This window comes from Petaurus breviceps, unplaced genomic scaffold (assembly GCF_028583685.1).
Source record: "Petaurus breviceps papuanus isolate PSGF00001 unplaced genomic scaffold, PetGlider_PUasm1.0 38, whole genome shotgun sequence".
Taxonomy (NCBI): domain Eukaryota; kingdom Metazoa; phylum Chordata; class Mammalia; order Diprotodontia; family Petauridae; genus Petaurus; species Petaurus breviceps.
This window is the reverse complement of record NW_027186304.1, coordinates 104,060,794-104,080,896: the sequence shown is the minus strand read 5'-3', so window position 1 is coordinate 104,080,896 and position 20,103 is coordinate 104,060,794. Positions and strand designations below refer to the sequence as shown.

The window sequence follows — 20,103 nt, the reverse complement described above, 5'->3', positions numbered from 1 at the left end:
ACTTGAAAAGTTGTTGTAGAGTACAGAAGTGACATTAGCAAAGACTGACTTAAAAAAAAATTAGCTATGTTTTCAATCCATAATAGGAAGTGAGCCCTGAATCTTAGGAAACATCAGGCATCTAACTCCAATTGAAATGTATATGAATAAGTAGTATAGTTGTTACTTAGGGCATTGGAGATTTGGTTTGCCTAGTTTTATGTGGAGAGAGAGAGACAGAGAGAGAGAGAGAGAGAGAGAGAGAGAGAGAGAGAGAGAGAGAGAGAGAGAATATGAGAATGAGAAAATGAATTTTCTTATTTGTGCTAGCTGGGCCCTGGTTTGAAGATCTCAATTAAAGGTGTCATCAAAGAGAGTCCCAATCCCATTTAGATTCCAAGGAAGTCATCCACACATGGTAGGAAAAGGACAAGGAAAAACAGCTTCACTAAACAGGGACAGTTGGGGTTTACAAGCGTTCTTAGTAAAAGAAATTGTTAAGAGGTTTTAATGGGTTTGGTTTTTTCTTCTTTTGTTATTGGACCAGTGAAAGGCATTGGTTTCTTTGAAGTTTCTGCATTGTATGAAGGACTTAGTGCCTTTTTGAAAAAGAGCAGGCTGTTACAAAGAAAGTAACAAAAAGACTTCATAGGGTCTTAAGGTTTTTGCCTTTAAGAAATACATTTCTGCCAATTCCCACCTCAGAAGCTTGAAGGGTTACACCAGAAATAGTATTTAAAACAAAAATAAAAAGGCAGACCAGTCTTGTTGGTAGAAACTGCCATTGCTCTCTTTTTACCCACCCAGAGGAAGAGTTTTAAGAACAGGATTGGAAACTTGGAATCCGATGCAGACCTTCCCCAGAAGCCTTGCTGTAAATAGAAATGCTCTTTGGCAGGTGTCTATGATTTGTGTGTTCTGCAGTCCCTTACACTACAGAACAAAACTGTATATACTGTAAGCTATCGTTTGAATAAAGCTTTAAGAGAAATGAAATTAACACCAGAAATAGATGTTCACAATGAATAATTCTCTTCTGCACGAACATTTGTTATGTCAGCATAGATGCAAGATAGATATCAATTTACTCCTTGGTTGAGCTGTTGGTGAGTCACATGTACAGTAAGTAAGTGTCCAGCGAGGTTTTGCGTTAACCAGCGCTAAGGAATAACTTAATCTTTTGGAGCATCCTCCACTCCTCCTAGAGGCTGTGGCCGAAATGAGTGTGTCTTGTACTAGGGTTAGGGAAGCAACATGGAGAAAGGGAAAAAGTACTAGACTTGGAGTAAGGATGACTAGAGTTCAAATCCTCCCCCTGAGGATCGCTGTGTGACCCTGGGGCAGGTCTGAACCTCAGCTTCTTCATCTAGAAAATGGGGATAATAATAGCACCTACCTCACAGGGTGCTTGTGAGGAACAAATGAGATGATATGCTCAAGTGTTAAGAAAACCTTAAAGGGCTGTATAAATGTCAGCTGCTGCTGCTGCTGCTGCTGTTAGGTGATGTGCTAATTTTCTTTGATTCCACCGCACTAAAGTAACTAAACACACACACATGTGCACATACGTATATATACCACAGTATTTGTAACAACAGGAAAACCGTGTTTATGCCATGGTACGGAGGGATTTATAAAGTCAGTCAACAAACCTTTATTAAAGACCTACTATGTTCCGGGCACTGTGCTAGGGGCTGAGGACACAAAGAAAAGCCAACACAGCTCGTGCTCTGGAGAATTTCCCAGCCTGCCGCGGGAGACAGCTTGCAAACAGACATGCACCGACAGTATGGATTGTGGGTAATGGGTAGCGAGAAGGCTCTGGCGGCGGGAGGTCAAGAGTGGTTTCTTGTCTCAGATGGGACTTTAGCTAGAACCCAAAGGAATCCCAGAGGCAGAGATGAGGAAGAGAGAATTCCATGCACAGAGGACAGCCAGTGAAAACTCCCCGAGTCTGGACATGGCGTATCTTGGGGCAAACAGCAATGACAGTGTGACAGATCACAGAGTACCCAGAAGGGAGTAAGGTAGGTATGAGGGGACTAGGAAGGTAGGGAGGAACCAGATGGATACTGACTTTAAAAGCCAAACGTAGGAATTTTTATTTACTGCTCCTGGCAGTGATGGGGGATGCAACTGGAGTTTACTGGAGAGTGGAATAACATGGTTAGACCTTCACTTTAGGAAGATCATTTTGATAGCTGAGGTATTGCAATAGTCCAGTGGTAAGGCAATGAGAGCCTGCATGTGGGTGACACTAGTGTCAAGAGAGGAGGGGCCTTATCTGATTGATGCTACAAAAGTAATATCAATTGACCTTGACATCAGATTGGATATAGGCAGGGAAGGTGGTGGAGGGGAGAAGAGGAAACAATGAGGTGAGGGCATATGCCAATGAGAGAGATTAAGGACTTGAGTATAATACCTAGGTTGCTGAGCTTGGGTGACTAGAGAGATGGTGGTACCCTCAACAATATTATTAGGGAAGTTAGGAAGAGGAAAGGGTTTGGGGAAAAAATAATGATAAAGAGAAATCCTATTTCAAATGAAACAAATAGTCATGACAAGAATATATTCTATTCTAGTGAATAGAAAGTCAGTCTTAAAATTAAGAAGACCTGCATTCAGGTTCTTTCTCTGATACCTACTGGTTGTGATCCCAGGCAGGTCACTTAGTCTGAGTGCTTGAGGCAACTCTCTGAGAATGTAAGTTACAGAGGAGGTTCTGATCAACATTGATAGGATGTTCCTCGAATGACAATGCCCTGTACCACCGAAATCATCCCTGTCCCTATCTCTGCCCTCAAGGAGCTTACATTGTAATAGGGCAGGACATCTGTTGGTCTCTGTCAAAGCCAAGAGTGTTTTGCTTTGAAAAGTCACTGAGACAGTAAGTAGAGCCATACAGCGATATCTAGTAGACACTTTCCTGAAGCAATGATAGTATAGATTTGGTTACTGTTCCCAGTGCAAGAGAAGGCTGTTCCCATGGCTTCCTGGAAGAGTCAGTTGACTGGGGCAGCTCAGTGTGGAGAGCTCTCCCTGCTCAGGACAATACAACCCATGGAGGGGGAGGTCTGCTTGGAAAGGTCAGCAGAGTCAGAGCGGCAGAGCCGGTAGATAAGATTAAGTCTTTCTTAAGTTTACCTTCAATAATTCCTTTTGGAATTTTTTTCTAATTTAGTGTTTCTTATTAGAGTAGTTTGTTCTTTAAAGAATCATGACTTGTCAGAGTTGAAGTGGAGCAAATGATAAAAATTCCCATAACTTATTTGTAATTCTTTAATTGGCTGGGATCCTTAGAATAGAAAGCTGAAAATCCAACAGTGACAAACATGGAAATACTTGGAGCACCAAAAACTAATTTGTGTATCAGGACTGAGGCAAAACTGGCTAAGTCTGTCAGAATTATAACTTAAAGGGGTGGCTAGGTGGTGCAGTGTGTAGAGCACCAGCCCTGGAGTCAGGAGGACCTGAGTTCAAATGCGGCCTCAGACACTTAACACAAAAACTAGCCGTGTGACCTTGGGCAAGTCACTTAACCCCCAATTGCCCTCCAAAAAGCAAAAAAAAAAAAAGAAGAAGAAGAAGAATTGTAACTTAAATACTTTAAAGTTTTCATAATTTCATCAGTATGGTGAGTAGTCCTTCCACCAAAGCAAATCGTAGCCCCTTTATACTTTATCCAATGATGGCCTACATGAGTTGGTGGGATCAAAGAAAGTCATCATGTGGTAATAATGAGCCTTTCTGCTGGTCCTTAGATGAAGGGCCCCCTGTTCCCTTGTGGACCCATACTCAGAGCTTTTCCAGTATGGTAGGGTTTGCCCCATGTAAGAACCCAGGGGTCATCTCTTCCCCACATAAGGCATCAGAAAAGATCACGTGAATGCTACCTGGTAATTTTGCTTTGTCGCTCACCATGTTGACCAGTTGTGTCAATGATTCTTACCTGTATCTCAGCTTTGTGTCAGGGCTGGGAATGGTCCATTTAACTTGCGTTATATAGCAGTTGTATAGTTCAATTAATAGTTTGATTTTGCCAGAAACAAGTTTTATAGGTTTGGTGTCTACACCCTCTGATTTATATAGCCATAAACAATGAGGTATTTGCTGCTAGTAAAGATTTGGGGAGATTCTTTTGCATATCCTGAGCATTATAATAAATGAATGAAATTTTAACATTCCAAGAGCCTTGGGAGTTTGAGCTAATAAAGTGAAAGCTATGCTTGTCACTTGGCATTTTAGTGATTTCTTTTCCCCCTTTCCCATCACAGTAATATCCGGTGTTTTAAGATTGACCAGCCTTCAGCCGGCGATGCTTCAGGAGCCCCAGCTGTATGGAGTCACGGCTACACAGAAGCCTCGGGCGTAAAGAATAAGTAAGTGGAACAGCAGGTGACTCCTGCCTTCTTCTCACAGTCCAAGTCAGGGAAGAAGAGCCCAGTGCTTGCTTTTCTTATACAAAATTTAGTGGAGGACATTTTTCTCCCCAGAGTGAGATGGTGCCATGACTTATATTTGAACACTAAGCTACGCCTTCACTGCTGGGCAGTTCAGCCTCTTTCTTTGTTAGGGAGGTTGCTAAGAGATGGTGTAACTGACACTTTATGTTTCTATAAGATGCCGGTATTTGGAGAAGGCCCAAGTGTTGAAATGCATATCTGCTGCTTTGAAAAGCCCCTTTAAATTCCTCTACAGCCTACTTACCAAGCAAAGCTCATAGACCACTGAAAGAGGAGTGACCTTGATTGTCTATAGCCAATGTCTCTTAAGTTATTGACCAGCTAATAGTTTTATGGGGCTGTTTTTACTTCCCATCTAAAGTGGCCACTGGCAATACTCAACACTTATTTCCTACACTATATCTTGTATTGCCAGTGGGTCTCTGCCCATCTTAATTTCTGATTTTTTTCTTTTTCCACCAACTTTCCCTTTCTTTTGGGTCAGCATGCTAGTTTTCTTTAGACTTGACTTTTGTTGTTTTTGGTCATTTCTGACCTCTGATGTTTTAGGTGAGTGTGGAATTAAAAAGTTTTATCAATTAGTAAATTTATTACATAAAAAAGGAAGTTTTGAAGCCCTCAAGAAGGTAATAATCACTTCCCTACCCTCCAGCTTTGAATACTGGTTGTAAAGAAGACTAGTGGATTAAACAGAGGCTCTTTGAATCATTCCCATCATGCCAGCTGCTTTCCCTTGGTACAGTAAACAGAAGTGACTCAAGCTGTGAAACACTGACCCTTCTCTTTCTCCCTGAGGGTTCTATGTGATGGTGTCATATTTTCGGTCACTAAAGACTCAGGGTCCCCATCATACCCACTGTTCCATTTTCCATCTTGTTGGCAATGGAGGCCCAGGGGGACCTGGGGAAGTTTACCCACCTTCCCTTTGAATTATGCTGCTGCATAATTTCTGTGTGCTTTACATTTAATTTCACTGTAACAAGTAAGAATAATTAGCATATTCATTAGACAGGCTTCTATTTTCAGTTCTTTTGAAAAGAATTGTCAGTTGTTTGACTAAAAAATCCTAACTTTATTATAATCATAAAGACAGCATTTATTAATTGTCTACTATATGAGTGAACATATGTGAAAAAAATTAAATTTTAGGGGATACTGTTTGAAATGCAAGGCTGTAGAAATAAAATATGTTATCATATACTCACCCATATTGATTAGGGCTGAAGAGCCTGGTTTAAAGTTGGGATTTTTCTTATGTGTACACCCTGCCTAACTAATTACTCCTTCCTGGCTACTTTTCCCTCCTTCTTTGAATAGTAACTACTTTGCTTATGGTGGCTTCTCACTTACTTTGTCCTTGAGACCAGATAGAAAAGGTAGAGCTCTCTTCATGTCACTAGTTTTGAGGAAAGAAGGTGTGTTAGCTTCATCTTCTCCAGGTGGAAGGTGCAGAACTGTCTGTCCTCTGATATGCTTCACACTCTTTGGAGGAATCCTAAGGAATAGTGGAGACTGTGCACCTATTGGATTCTTTTTCATTTAGCGTGGTCTTCTTAAGGCAAAGGTGTTTTTTTTGCAACAAGCCTGAAATTCGAAAAGAAAGAAATTCTGGTTTTGAGCACTGTTAACCAATCAGTTAGCAATTCCTTGAAAAGTATTTCTTTGGAATATATTGTCTCACTTAAAGTAATTTTCACTCCAAAAAATATGAGACATTAAACTAAGAAGGACATCTTAGAAGCTTGAGATACTCTTTAAGTTTCCCACTGGCTGCTGTGTAACTCTGGATGAATTACTGTTTTTCAGATGAATGAAAGAGTACCATTAGGTGCTTACTATGTATAAAGCATTGAAGAGACAAATAATCCCTGTTTTCAGAGAACTTAACATTCTAAAAGGAGGAAGAAACTCATAAAGGAGGTCTCAGCTACATGTCAGTTGCAGTATTTGTTAGAGTGCTTCACAGAGATTAAGATCAGCTAGTTAATAATTAAGATTAATTAAGGAAAGTCATATGCACAAAGATGAATGAAAGCTGCTAATAGTAGGGGCCAGAACAGAACCCCATGTACTTGTACCTACTTCTCACACCAACCTCCTTTATGGTTCCCATTTTAAGAGTAGAAATATCAGGAGAGAAAGGAGAAAGGGGAAGATAATGTCCATAAATTAAAGGATTTTGATTACTCCTCCCCAGTAGGACATTAGTTTTGACATAAGATAAAGCAGTTCAAACTAGTTAGATACTTGTTCTAAATCTGATTTAAGTCATTAAGTTTGTCTCCCGTAAGTGGAATCTCAGTGAGAGGCAACAAATAACTGCATAATCTCTAATGTCATCTGAACTGCCGTAGTTTTCATGGAAAGCTTGTTTGCTAGGTGCTTGTGAAATGCAGGCCTAGCTGTAGGCATCCCATCCCTGACAGAAGCAGTAGAAAGGAAGCTTAACTATGCTTGTCTCTTAAAACTAGCATCTGATGTAGGAGAGGGAGGAGGGAAGAAGAGGAAGGGGAATGAGTATGGAGAAAGAAAGATGAACAAAGTTAACCCTCCGTTTTTGGTCCCCCCCTCACCCCTTTTCCTCACTTTGTTAGGTTGTGTGTTGCAGCCCTGTCAGCAAATAATTTCTGTGACAACCGAGAGGCTTTATATGGAGTCTTTGATGGAGACCGCAATGTGGAAGTGCCGTATCTTCTGCAGTGCACCATGAGTGACATTCTAGCAGAGGAATTGCAGAAAACAAAGAACGAAGAGGAGTACATGGTCAACACTTTCATCGTCATGCAGAGGTGAATCTCAGAGCCCCTTGAGCCATAACTCAGCCAGCCATTCATCCACAAGGATTCGTGCAACATTAGCTGTGTCAGAGACGCAAGTGGAGCGGCCACTGCCCTCAAGGAGCTAACTTCTATTGGGGTTTCTTTGAGAGGTCGTCTTCTGCCTTTGTGTTTGTCTAGGGGGGAAAAAATTGCCCTTTATGTGCCTGTACTTTGATGCACACATTGTTATTCGGGTGTGTGCTGGTTATCAGAGCTCTCAGGACCTCATGTGAGCCATTCTAAGCACCGGGGTCCCTCCTGTGCCTTTAAGAAGTCTAGCTCAGCTTCAGGCTTATTGCCCTTTCAGAGCACTCATGGAGTAGTTAAGTGAATGCCCCCAGGGACTTGAGAACACCTGAAACTGAGCCCCAGGCACCTGTGGTTGATCCCCAGCCCTTTAATAGAGTGGACATGAAACTGCAGAAATGATGGGGGACTTCTTGGAGCTCCCCTAGACCTTCCTGCGTGGGGTCTGCATTTAAAGATTACGTTTCTATTCTATACTGTCCACATTTATGAAACTATCCACCATTGAGGGAAGCTACAACTTGTGCTTATATATTTTCAGAATTGAGATAGTAATATTTTATGCCAAAGAGTTTTATTTCTTGCAGACCAGTTCCATTTTCATTAACAGGAGAAAATAGTATTCCTAGTGGCCTTTTGGATCATTCTCAAAAGCACAATGTGTTTGACCCTATATAGGGTTGGCTGTGCTTTGGGAGATGTGAAATGTTCCCATTGGTATGCAGATATATCTGACTCTCTAATTAAAATATATGGTAGGGGTAGGAGGGACAAACCCTGGTCATGTCTTCATAGTACCTTGTCAAGGAAAGTTCTGTGTGTGTGTGTACGTGCGCGCGCATATATATGTATGTGTGTGTGGATATACATATATGTATATGTGTGTTTATGTATGTGTGTACATACACACAGGCAGACAGACACACACTTTTAAGTTCACAGACCCCAGGTTAAGAACCCCCTAACATAAAGAAGCAGGTGAGGATGCTTACTAAACCTCTATAGCCAGAAGCTTCTTATGAGACTTGCTATTGCAAACAGGACACAGGGTCATTACAGTGGGAAAAGTAACTTCCCCTCCAGTCTGAGTACAAGGGATCCCTCATTCAAATGATTTCTCACTCCTTTGTCACTTTGATGACTAGGTGGGTTGTAAAAGGATTGTATCTGAGTCTATAAATTCTATACTGCAAATACTTGCAAGATAGGGGCAGGAAAAAAGGAGAAGTATTTATGTTAAAAATGTCACGGAAACAATGAAGCTTTTCTCAGTCTTCTTTCCTGCCCCTTGACCATCCCCCTGCATCCCCACCCCTACCCCAAGAACTTGGTGCCAGATAGTAATCAAGGCGGAAGGTACTGAGTTGCTTATCGTTGGAATCAGATTCTCTGGGGACCAATTTGTAGGGAGTTTTTAGGACCTCTGTGGAACGGAAGTTGGTGAGATGTGCTATTCCCCTACCCCCTGCGTCTTCTAGGCCTTTGTTGTATAACCTCCTTATTGACCACTGGGGTGAAGCACAACTACTAAGATATATACCTACTGTTTTCTTTTTGCCCCAGTGGTAGCCTCTGAAAAAGCAAAGTTATCCTATAAGTAGCTATGAATTGTGTAATTGCCAAAAAGAAAAAAAAAAAGATAAAGCTCCATGTATCAGCAAGCACCCCAGGTGTCCTCAGGATTTGCTGCCAACACAGGTTCTTAGATCTGCTTTGATAAAGGAAAGCAACTCAAAATGGGTTAACAAGCTTACTTTAATCAGTCAAATATATATCGTTTACCTCGTTCAGGGGAAAAAGGTCAGCACCCTGAACTTCAAAGTATACAGGCAGAATTATCAAGACAGAAACAGATCAAGTACACAGCTTTCCAAACTGTCCAACCATTACATCCATACCTAACAACATCTGGGTTTCAAAGCGGGGGCGGGGGGGAGGTGGGGCCTGGACAACGGTTTCCCAGAGTTTCATCTGATCAAATCACAGAACACTTCTCAAAGTGAGCCCCAAAACAAAGCTACACATCAGGACTTATATAGCCTTCTCCTGGCTCAGAGAATGTAATAACCTTATTGACTCACTGGCCAATCAAGAAGTATCTACTGAAAAACAAGCCTCCCAGCCCAGACTCCAGGTGCACTTTAGCCTAGGGGCAGGGAAGATCTTAAAAATTTACATTCCCATTACACTCCATTATTCCTGTGGAGGGAGGCTTTTCTCTAATTAAATTTTCTTTTGAGGGATACTAAGGCAAAGGGGGGAGCAGGGGATTACAAGTAGTGACCCTACTCCCACCAGAGGTTTTCTATTCCCTAGGTTTGCTACCCTAGTCTTTTTCACCAATATCATCCCTTCACTTAATCTGATGAGAAGGAAAATCTTCATTTCCTTGATGGGAAGGCTGGAGCCTCACTTACTCTGGCAGGGCCTGTGAGCCTCATTGGAGAGTAGTAGCCATGGGCATTCAAGGGTTCCAGGACCTGAATTCCAGGCTTGTTTCCTCTCCCATCTGTCCTTCATTTTTCTCATTTGTGAATGGAGCATGCCACATGATAGGATCGTGTGAAATCTTGAGAAGAATTGCAAATTCTTTAATCACAGAATCCTAGTGCATAAGTGACTCTAAGGACCTTGGGTTTCATCCTTAACTTTTCCACAGATTAACCCAAGGCAAGTGACTTAATCTTACAATCTCTATTTGTGAACTGATGGTACTTCTGTTACCTTCCTATTACCCATAAAGGGATAATATGAGCATAAATGATATGAAGGATAACTTAGCTAATAGTGCTTGCTCTGGTCCTGAGGTTTTTGTCACAACTTGCAGATGCAACTGGTGTCCTAATGGGTCTGTAGATTAGTGACCATAAATAAAAGGTTAAATCAAAAGACAGAAAAGAATCAGTGAATTTTTAAGGGTATACATATAGGCCCTCCTCTTTAGTAGTTGACCCTTTGGCTTCCTAATCTTAGGCCCAGAGAATGGTAACCAAAGGAACAAGTTGGTTGTTGTCTTGAGAATGTGGTGCCTGAGGAGTGTGTGTTTGTGTGATTTGTGTAGCCAATTGTGTGTATGAGTATAGGGACTCCTTTATTCCAGTTGGTTCCCATGGCTTTTAATGGTAATGTGACTTTTCCCACCAGTTGTGTTGAGATTCCTTTTTGTGTAAGTAGGTGTGTAATATGTCAGGTTCTACACTAGCTTTCTTCCTCTGGGAAGCTTAGTCATGTTTTGATGAAGAGAAACTAAATTGAATTCTAGTGAATTCTGCAGGGCTTTTCCTGTCTCCTCCCCTGTGCTTGGTTTTGTAGCCAATGAAAGGAATCAAACTAATGTGTGATGCTCTGTTTCTTTTCCCCAAAATTTTAGGAAACTTGGGACTGCTGGGCAAAAACTTGGGGGCTCTGCTGTCCTGTGTCATATAAAGCATGATCCTATGGACCCAGGAGGATATTTCACCTTGACCTCTGCTAATGTGGGAAAGTGCCAAACAGTTCTGTGCCGGAATGGGAAACCTCTGCCTCTGTCAAAATCTTACATCATGAGCTGTGAAGAGGAGCTGAAGAGAATCAAGCAGCACAAAGCCATCATCACTGAGGTGAGGACGCGGCCCCCTCTGCTGTGACAGAGGATGGACACCCTAAGACTCACTGCTCTTTCCCAAAGACCTGCCCTGCCATCATTTAGCCAGAGTCTTTCATTTGGGATAACATGATGTGAGACTGGATTAAAGTCAGAATCCTAAACCCAAGTGGCATTTATCAGATTACTTTCAGACTGATCTAGAGATGTTTTTAGGGCATTGGGTTAATAAGTCCTGATCTCATTTGTAAAATGGGGATAATGATGGCACCTGCCTCACAGAGTCGTTGTTAAAGAGGCAGCTTGGCAACACAGTGGATAGACTGCTAGACTGAGAATCAGGAAAGCCTGAGTTCAAATCCTGCCAATGACACTTAGCAGTTTTGTGACCATGGATAAGTCATATAAGTTCTGTTTGCCTTAGTTTCTCCATTTGTAAAGTGAAGATAACAGCAGATAGCTCCCAGAGTTGTTGTAAGGATCAAATAATATTTGTAAAGTTCTTTGTAAACTTTACTGGACTATTTTAAGTTTTTTTCTGTCAATGTCCTTGTTGTTACTAAGATCAAATAAAATACAGTACTTCGTAAGATCTTAGAGCGCTGTATAAAATATCAGCTCTTATTGTTATTATCTTTTTCAGTGACATCAAGAAAATCTGATAACTTAGAATATCTAGATAGAAATACCACCAGTTTATACCTAAGCTCTTAATTTTTTTACTATTTCTTTGCTTAGGTTTGGCTGCTCAAGGGCTTATTATTGAGATCATATTGTAGCCTCAGTACATTCTTCAGTTTTAAACCTTTTTTCTTCCTTGTTCATAGAATTATGCTGCAGCTTCAGTGTAATTATTTTCTTGGGTCTCCAGCATAGGTGGGACAGATTTATAATATTCGTTTATTTTTTAATATAATTAGTTAAAATCCTTTACTGAACTTCATGACTGAACTGTCTTCTACTAAATTACACCATATAGTACTTTGTTTAAAAGGATGTTCCAGTAGAAGGATAATTTTTTTTTATCTTTTGTATGATGAAAACAGGAAAATGGATGCTATGAGCAGTTTTGATATGTTAAGAAACTAATACAAGTTTAAGGAAATAAGTACTAGGAATGACTTGGGAATTTCTTGCTTTAAAACCCCAGATGAAATTTTTCCTTGATTCTTTAAAAGAATTCCTTTCTCCCTTGCCCCTTTCTATTTGGTGGGGGTTTTTTTTTTTGTTAATTTGTTTACTATCAGCATTAAACTAAGTTTGATTGGAATTTCATTGACCCCTATATTTCCAAAAGGATATAAAATTGTCTCCTCTCGCTGTGTCTGGCAGAGAAAAGTATAAAAGGTCCAAGAGGTGGTGCCCCATTGGTACCAAGGAAGGTTTGCCCTTAATTTGCACCCTTAAGAGTAACTGGGACAGGGAGGATGGAGATGTGTGATACTAGAGGATAGGATGCCTTCAAGGAGCTAGTGGGAAATTAAAACTTCGCTTGCAACTTTTTTATTTTTAACTTTTTGCAAAGTTACCCTGTTTTGGAGTAGAGCATGACAGTTTTGTGTATGTCTATTATAGAAATCCTTTTATAAAATCATGATATTTTCTCTGTATTGTCTCCACATGGAGACACCTATTGAAGTCAAAGTTTATAAATTAAGATGAAAATCTACCATCAGTAGATTTAACAAAAGCAAGTAGCTAAATTCATTAGCTGAAGAAGAAGGTAGACCACCTGATTATAAAAGTAAAAGCCATTCCTCAGTTGATAAATGGTCAAAGGATATGAACCTGCAGTTTACAGAAGAAATCAATGCTATCAGTAGTCACATGAAAAAAAATCCTCTAAATCACTTGAAGCATAATTTTTTCTAACTTTATTCTCCTTTTTTGGTCTGTTTTCTTTTGCAGCATGAATAATAAAAATAAGTGTTTTGCATGACTTCAAATGCATAATTGATACCAAATTGCTTGGGGTGGGAAGGAGGGAGAGAATTTAAAACTCATTTAAAAAAAAAGAATGTCAAAAAAATTACATGCTGGGGCAGCTAGGTGACACAGTAAATAGAGAACTAGCCCTGGAGTCAGGAGGATCTGAGTTCAACGGCCTCAGACACTTAACACTTACTAACCATGTGACCTTGGGCGAGTCACTTAACCCTAATTGCCATTCCTTCCCCCCTCCAAAAAGCAAAAAAAAAAAAGAAAAATTACATGTAATTGGGAAATACTTAAATGAACTACAGTGCAATTTTTTTTTTAGAAAAGACTACCATGAAAATAAAATTGAAATGAAAATTGGTACATTTATATACTAGTATGTGTTGCTGAGGATGAAGCAGTAGAGAAATTCCATGGTGAAATTAAATCAGAATATACTCTGACACTTGATGACTTCATTGAAAAGGAAAGAAATGATTAGGATGGGAAGAATTATAGAAGAAAGGAGAGAGGAATTCATATGACTCAGAAGAAAAAAGAGAGAGACCAGAGAGTTGTAGATTACATAGAAGTCTCATATTGAACACCTTCAGAAAAAGAAAAAAAAAAAGAATTGGTAGGTACTAGAAATGGAAAGCACCAAATAACAGCACAAAGAATTAAATAGATTACATTTTTAACAGATGGGAAAAGACTTATTATAGATGTGGGAGTTATTTTTGAGTCAGCTGTATACAGTAGAAGCTAAGATAAGAATTTATAATAAACAGAAAGAAAGAAGAGTCATGAGAAAAGGATATGGTATACAGTTAAAAGTATTTAACTGCGAATTATTTAAACAAGTGATTGCCAACAAAAATGGAAGATGGACAACAGAAATAATATTAACACAAAGAGCCATAATTTCATCCAGAAGTTAAACCATTATAAATGAATTGCTACATCAAGGAGACCAAGAGCCCAAAAGGCCTCCAAGTCAGCAAACATTTGACTTACTTGCCACATGGAGAAATGTGACTGCCAATGGGATAACCAGTTTATTATATAAACTATCTATAAAGTCTCACAAAAAAATAATAGTTATGAGCTGCTAATAGTGAGCCTAACACCAATATTCTGTTAATTTAGTTTCAGTTTTGAAATGAAACTAGGTGGCACAGTGGATAGGGTGCTGGACCTGGATTCAGGAAGACCTGAGTTCAGATGTGGCCTGACACTTACTAGCTATGTAACCCTGGGCAAGTCACTTAACCTGGTTAACTTAGTTCTTCATTTGTAAAAATAAGCTGGAAAAGGAAATGGCAAATCACTCCAGTGTCTTCGCCAGGAAAACCCCAAATGAGGTCATGGAGCGTCAACCACAACTGCAAAATGACTGAACAGCTGTAGGGTAATCATAAGTCATTAAATGGTTAACAAAAAAAGGTTTCGTCTGCTCTAACAGAGCAAGGATTTCTAACAGGAATCCAGTGAGAATTATCTTCAGCTTTAGAGTATGGAGCCTCCCTTTATCTCCTCATGGAAATACATCTATATGTGTATCTATATATATATCTATATGTATGTATGTATCTATCTATCTATCTATCTATCTATAAACAAGCTATATGGTCAGCAGGGCAGGATAACTCAGGCACCCACTAAGTCTGAGCAGCCTAGATTCCATGTAGGAGGGACTTTTAATGTTGTTAAGCATCAGAAATCTGTCTCAGGGGAAGCAGAGGCCAGTCAGCTCCTAGGGACAGCTTTGTCTCTTCTTAAGGAGAAATGTTAGCAGATATTAGTCTCCTCGCACTAGCAGTATACCTCATAAAGCAAGGAAAGGTAAAATCAGTCTAAAGCAAGCCGGGCAAGATGTCCAACTAAGCAGTCATCCCAAGGGCATTCAAGGTGAAAACAGAAAAAGGACTACAAACAGAAGAAAAATAGAAAATATTTGCAAAAATTATTACATCCTCAGGCAGAGTGGAGCCACCACACGTGGGCCCTAACCTCACAGTCCCTGAAGTGTATACACAAGAAGTAGAAATGACGTTCAAGGGAACAAAGATGGGGAAAGTAGCCAAACTGAATCAAATACATATAGAGGAGGTCTTTGATGGAGGCGATACAATTGTGGAGCTGGATGGCAGAGTACTTAAAGGCAGGAAAGATACCAAAGGAAAAAATCTCAGACCTTTTTATAGCAGGAAAAGTGACCAAGAAAACATCAGTAGCTCCTGCCCTCTACGCCCATGCTCTCTTCTATTCAAAGTCTTTATGTGAGCACCTTTGATGAGAGTGTAAGCAATACACAAGTAGGCTTCTGCAAACAATGCTCAAGACCAGCTCATCGTGCCATTGACTGAAAATTGTAGAGAATGTAAGATACCATTTTGCTTACCATTTGCTAATTATGAGGAAAAAACCATTCAACTTGGTGCAGCAACAAGGTGTCTCCCATTCATAAATCAATATCATTGAGATTTCCTGGAAGATTTCACAGCAGAATCCTCTGATAATAAACTTGAGGAGAGACACAAAAGGAAAGAAAGATAAATGCTTGCCAAAACTATTCACCGGTATAATAAAAGAGATGCAGAACAGAGTCCAGGTCAAGAAGGGACAATCCCTGAGGACAGCGGAATTCCCCAAATGATCCTGTTTTCAGATGACAATATGTTGATTACATCAAGCCCCAAGACATCACAAAGCCTCCTCAAAGAAATCCAGAATCACTCAAAGAAGTTTGACCTGTTTATTTCCACTGACAAGACAAAATGGATAAAGAAAGTCTTTGTTGCCCACAGTTCAGCATGCATCTGATTAGTTCATATGGGAACTAATCTTATGTGAAGTCATCCAACACGGTATGTATGTAAGGGACAAACAACCCAGATGGACAGTGAACTGGGCCGAGAGGTAAAAAGAACAGGCTGAATTACTTTCATGAAATTGCAAAGCACATTTACTGAGCCCATAACATTAAAGACCCATCTTTTCAATACAAACATTGTACCAATGTTGCTGCGTCCTTAAGATCTGGAACTAAAGATAAATCTCACACAGAGGGAAATGGAAAAGCTAATGTTGGTTGTAAGCAGGCTGTAGTGAGGAACTCCAAAGAAGGGTGGGAGTGTGGGACATCAAGAGATTGTATAACAGAGAGGCTGGTGGCAGGATGCTCTGCGGGGACCTTTCCAACAATTAGCCTTTCCCAGCCCTTCTTACTTCCAGGGCCTTCCCTCTGTTAATTATTTCCTATGCATCCTGTGTACAGCTTACTTTGTTTATGTGTGCTTGCTTTTTGTAGCTCCCCTTAGGCTGTAAGCTCCTTGAGGGCAGGGGACCACCTTTTGCCTTTTTGTATCCTCATCGCTTAGCCCTGTGCCTGATACATAGTAGGCACTTGATAAATGTTTATTTATTTATTTTTAAAGCAATCAGGATTAAATAACTTGCGCAAGGTTACACAGCCAGTTATTTTTTGTGTGGGTGCCGATATCTGAGGCCGGAACTGATCCCAGGTCTCCTGATGCCAGGGCCGGCGCTCTTACTCACTTGATAAATGTTTATTGATTACTGAAATTGAAAAAGACAACCAGCTCACTGGGTAGACCAATGGTGGTAACTCACAAGGGGCCATAGGCAAGAGGTACCCTGGGTGGGTTATGTTCTTCCTCAGTGAAACAAGCTCCTGCTTTGGGGACATGATAGACAGATCTATTTTAGTCTTGGATTTTGAGTAAAGAAGAAGTTGGTGCTGGGAAAGAGGCATGTTGTTCTGGCAAAGAGGTTTCTTCATTGAGATGCTAAAACTACCTTTCTCCTTAAACTACCACTGCCCTAATCCTGCTACATCACCAGAAGGTGTTTAGCCTTGCTGGGTGCAGCGGATTAAGGAATATTAAAGTCCAGATCTAGAAAGTAAAGTGTTTAAAAGCAGGGCCTACCTGTTACATGTGGAAGCTAAGGAATTCAGTGCATAAGAGTCTGGAGGGACTAGAACTACCTCTAAAGACAAAAAAAGCTTAAAAAAAACCAAGCAGAACTGGGATGCAATTATAGTTGCATAAAGAAGCATTTTAACAAAGACTTTGGCTAGGCAGAATGTAATCATTTTAAGACATGAATGTACAGTTATGTCTCCCCCTCAAAAAGTGTGTCATTGGCCTTCATAAAGTTAAACGTATCCCTCCCTCCATCTGCCTTGGCATCCTGTTAGTCTTACCCTCGAGGGCTTCCTTAAAGATGTAAGTAACTTCTAGGCATGTAAAACTACTTTGCCACAGCCCAGCTGATGGTAATACAAATTTGTATTCCCCGTTTTCACATTTGTAAGCTGTAAGATTGGAGGGAAGAAGAGTGGCTTGCTTTTGAGAGAATTTTCTTTCTCTTGTAGAATTCTGTAGGGTTGCAGTAAAAGATAATGATCTTACAAGTCCATCCTCCTCCAGTGTACATGCTTGCATGGATTAGCTTCAGTCTACTTTTGTCTTGGCACTCCTCAGTCCTTACAAATTCAGGGCAATTCTTCTCCACAAAGGGACCTCAACTTAGACTACCAAAAGAACTTCCCTCTCTTTCCTTCCTATCCTGGTGTTCTGGGGTGCCTTCCCAGGTCAGATCTGCAGTGGTCCCTTCCCTGTGGGTGGGGTGACACTAACAGGAATCAGCACTGATGTAAAAGGTGTCTTGTCTCTCCCCTCTCCTACAGGATGGCAAAGTCAATGGAGTCACTGAATCCACGCGGATTTTGGGCTACACCTTTCTCCACCCAAGTGTTGTTCCCCGTCCCCACGTGCAATCGGTGACATTGACACCGCAGGATGAGTTCTTCATCTTGGGCAGCAGGGGGCTGTGGGACAGCCTGTCCCTGGAGGAGGCAGTCGAGGCTGTGCGGAACGTGCCTGATGCCTTAGCCGCAGCCAAGAAGTTGTGTACCCTGGCCCAGAGCTACGGCTGTAACGACAGCATCAGTGCCGTAGTGGTGCAGCTCAATGTCACCGAGGACAGCTTCTGCTGCTGCGAGCTCGCTGGAAGTGGGGTCCCCCCTCCAAGCCCAGGGATCTTTCCTCCCTCGGTCAATGTGGTGATCAAAGACCGGCCCTCCGACGGGCTAGGGGTGCCCTCCTCCAGCAGCGGCATGGCCTCCGAGATCAGCAGTGAGATCTCCACCTCAGAGATGAGCAGTGAGGTGGGATCCACAGCCTCGGACGAGCCCCCCCCGGGCGCACTGAGCGAGAGCAGTCCCGCCTATCCCAGCGAGCCGCGCTTCATGCTGCACCCCGTCTGTCTATCCAGCTCCTTCCAGAGGCAGCTCTCCAGTGCCACGTTCTCCAGTGCCTTCTCTGACAATGGCCTTGACAGCGATGACGAGGAGCCCATCGAGGGTGTCTTCACCAACGGCAGCAGGGTGGAGGTGGAGGTGGACATTCACTGTGGCCAAGCCAAGGAGAAGGAGAGGCAGCAGCAGCAGCTGCTGCAGGTGCCCGCCGAGGCTAGCGACGAGGGCATCGTTATCAGTGCCAACGAGGACGAGGTGGGTCTGCCCAGGAAGACTGACTTCTCTGCCACTGGGACCATCGGGCGCAGGAGGGGCAACGGCTCCGTGGCCCCCCAGGAGCGGAGCCACAACATGATAGAGGTAGCTGCTGACGCGCCTCTCCGAAAAACAGGCGGCTACTTCGCGGCTCCGGCCCAGCCCGATCCTGATGATCAGTTTATAATCCCTCCCGAGCTGGAAGAAGAAGTCAAAGAAATCATGAAGCACCACCATGAGCAGCAGCAGCAGCAGCAGCAGCAGCAGCAGAGGCAGTATCAGCTGGACCAGCTGCCAGACTGTTACGACACACCACTATGACCCAGTGCAAGTACTGCTTAAGCAAATCATAATAAACTGCCCAGAAAAGACTGAGTCTCCCAGGCTCACGTTAAACCAGGGGTTTTACTCCACTTCTCCTCCTTTCCACTCTCCCTAACTCCGTCATTTGCCTTTGCAGCTAATCTGTAGGTTCTCTCCTTTGTTTGTTATTTTTTAATAATCACCACCTTTCTTCTAGTGATGCTTTACCAATATGATTTTAACTGGTTAACTCTCCCCCTTCCCCCCTCCCCTAACATATCAGAAGTGTAAAGACAAAGAACAAAAAGGTTTAATATATTGCAGAGAATGATGATGTAATATTTTTTAAAAATGGCTTTTTTTGTTGCTGTTTGTTTGTTTGGAAGACAGGGCAGGTTGCCAGTACTCAATGATTCAGTAATATTGTAATACTGTATTTCTTTGGGGGGGGGGGAAGGCTTTTTTGTTTGTTTTTTTTTTGGTCTTGAAAATGATAGACATTTGTAGAATATGGAGACTAACTCCTAGGAGTTGCTTTACTCTGTCAGGTGACTGAAGTCACTGAGATTCACTAATTTTCTCTGAGAGAACAGTTGATTGGGAAATTATTACTGTAAATAGCTCCGTGTTGTATAGTGATGCTTAAAATGTTTTGTAGTCTCAGCATAAGGACACAGCCTGAATAACTGACTTTGTGTTCTCCTCCCACCTCCCCCCAACCGCACCTTATTTATACCTGGCCCTCCAAGGACTTTGGCTCACGCTCATTTTGTGGTGAGCCTAAGTGGCCAGACCAGCTATCTACAAATAAGGTGGTTCTTAAGACCACTGAATAACAACCTACGTCCAGTGGGCCTCTGATTTTTCCCCTTTTCCTCTTCCTTCCCTCAAATACCTACTTTTCCAGACATTTTTTATTTGTGTTCCTTATTGCTGCCACAACCAGCATGATTGTATAGAGCTCATTTAGATCATTTACATACCAAGAGTTATATTAAAGCAGAATGCACAAATGAACATGTCATAATTTTTGTTATAATAAATATAAAATTTACAAGTAACGGACCCATCTACTTTTGTTTGAGCAGTCAAAAATGGCATAAGAATTATACTTTCCATTCTGGGATTGGAGGATTGGGGTGCTTTGGAGGTGTTTATGGTTTGTCAGGTGGCCTTTGTGTGGGTGAATATCAGTCCTTTGTGATTATTTTTTTAAATTAAATTTTATGTTTATTTTTAATTTACATCATTTCCACAAGATTATAAGTTGCAAATTTTCTCCCTGTCCTTCCCCTACCCACCACCCCAAAACAGTGATCCCACTGTATACCCCCTTCCCCAATCTTCTCTCTCCTATATCCTCCCCCATCCTCCTCTGTCTTTCCAGTAGGGCAAGATGGATCTGTATACACCAATGCCTATTTATCTTATTTCCCAGTTGCATGTAAAAAATAATAACAATATATA

General features: G+C 41.4%; 1 protein-coding gene across 1 annotated transcript in view; it reads left to right on the top strand.

The window, feature by feature from the left end:
- The window catches only part of PHLPP1 (PH domain and leucine rich repeat protein phosphatase 1), a 287,729-nt gene extending 268,032 nt beyond the window's left edge, over nucleotides 1-19,697 (top strand). Inside the window, exons 14-17 of the mRNA XM_069100244.1 lie at nucleotides 4,257-4,361; nucleotides 7,040-7,234; nucleotides 10,662-10,890; nucleotides 17,509-19,697. Coding sequence (XP_068956345.1) covers nucleotides 4,257-4,361; nucleotides 7,040-7,234; nucleotides 10,662-10,890; nucleotides 17,509-18,654 — 1,675 coding nt within the window. The 3' untranslated portion in view covers nucleotides 18,655-19,697. The remainder of the gene's footprint in view (nucleotides 1-4,256; nucleotides 4,362-7,039; nucleotides 7,235-10,661; nucleotides 10,891-17,508) is intronic.
- The last annotated feature ends 406 nt before the right edge of the window (nucleotides 19,698-20,103 follow it).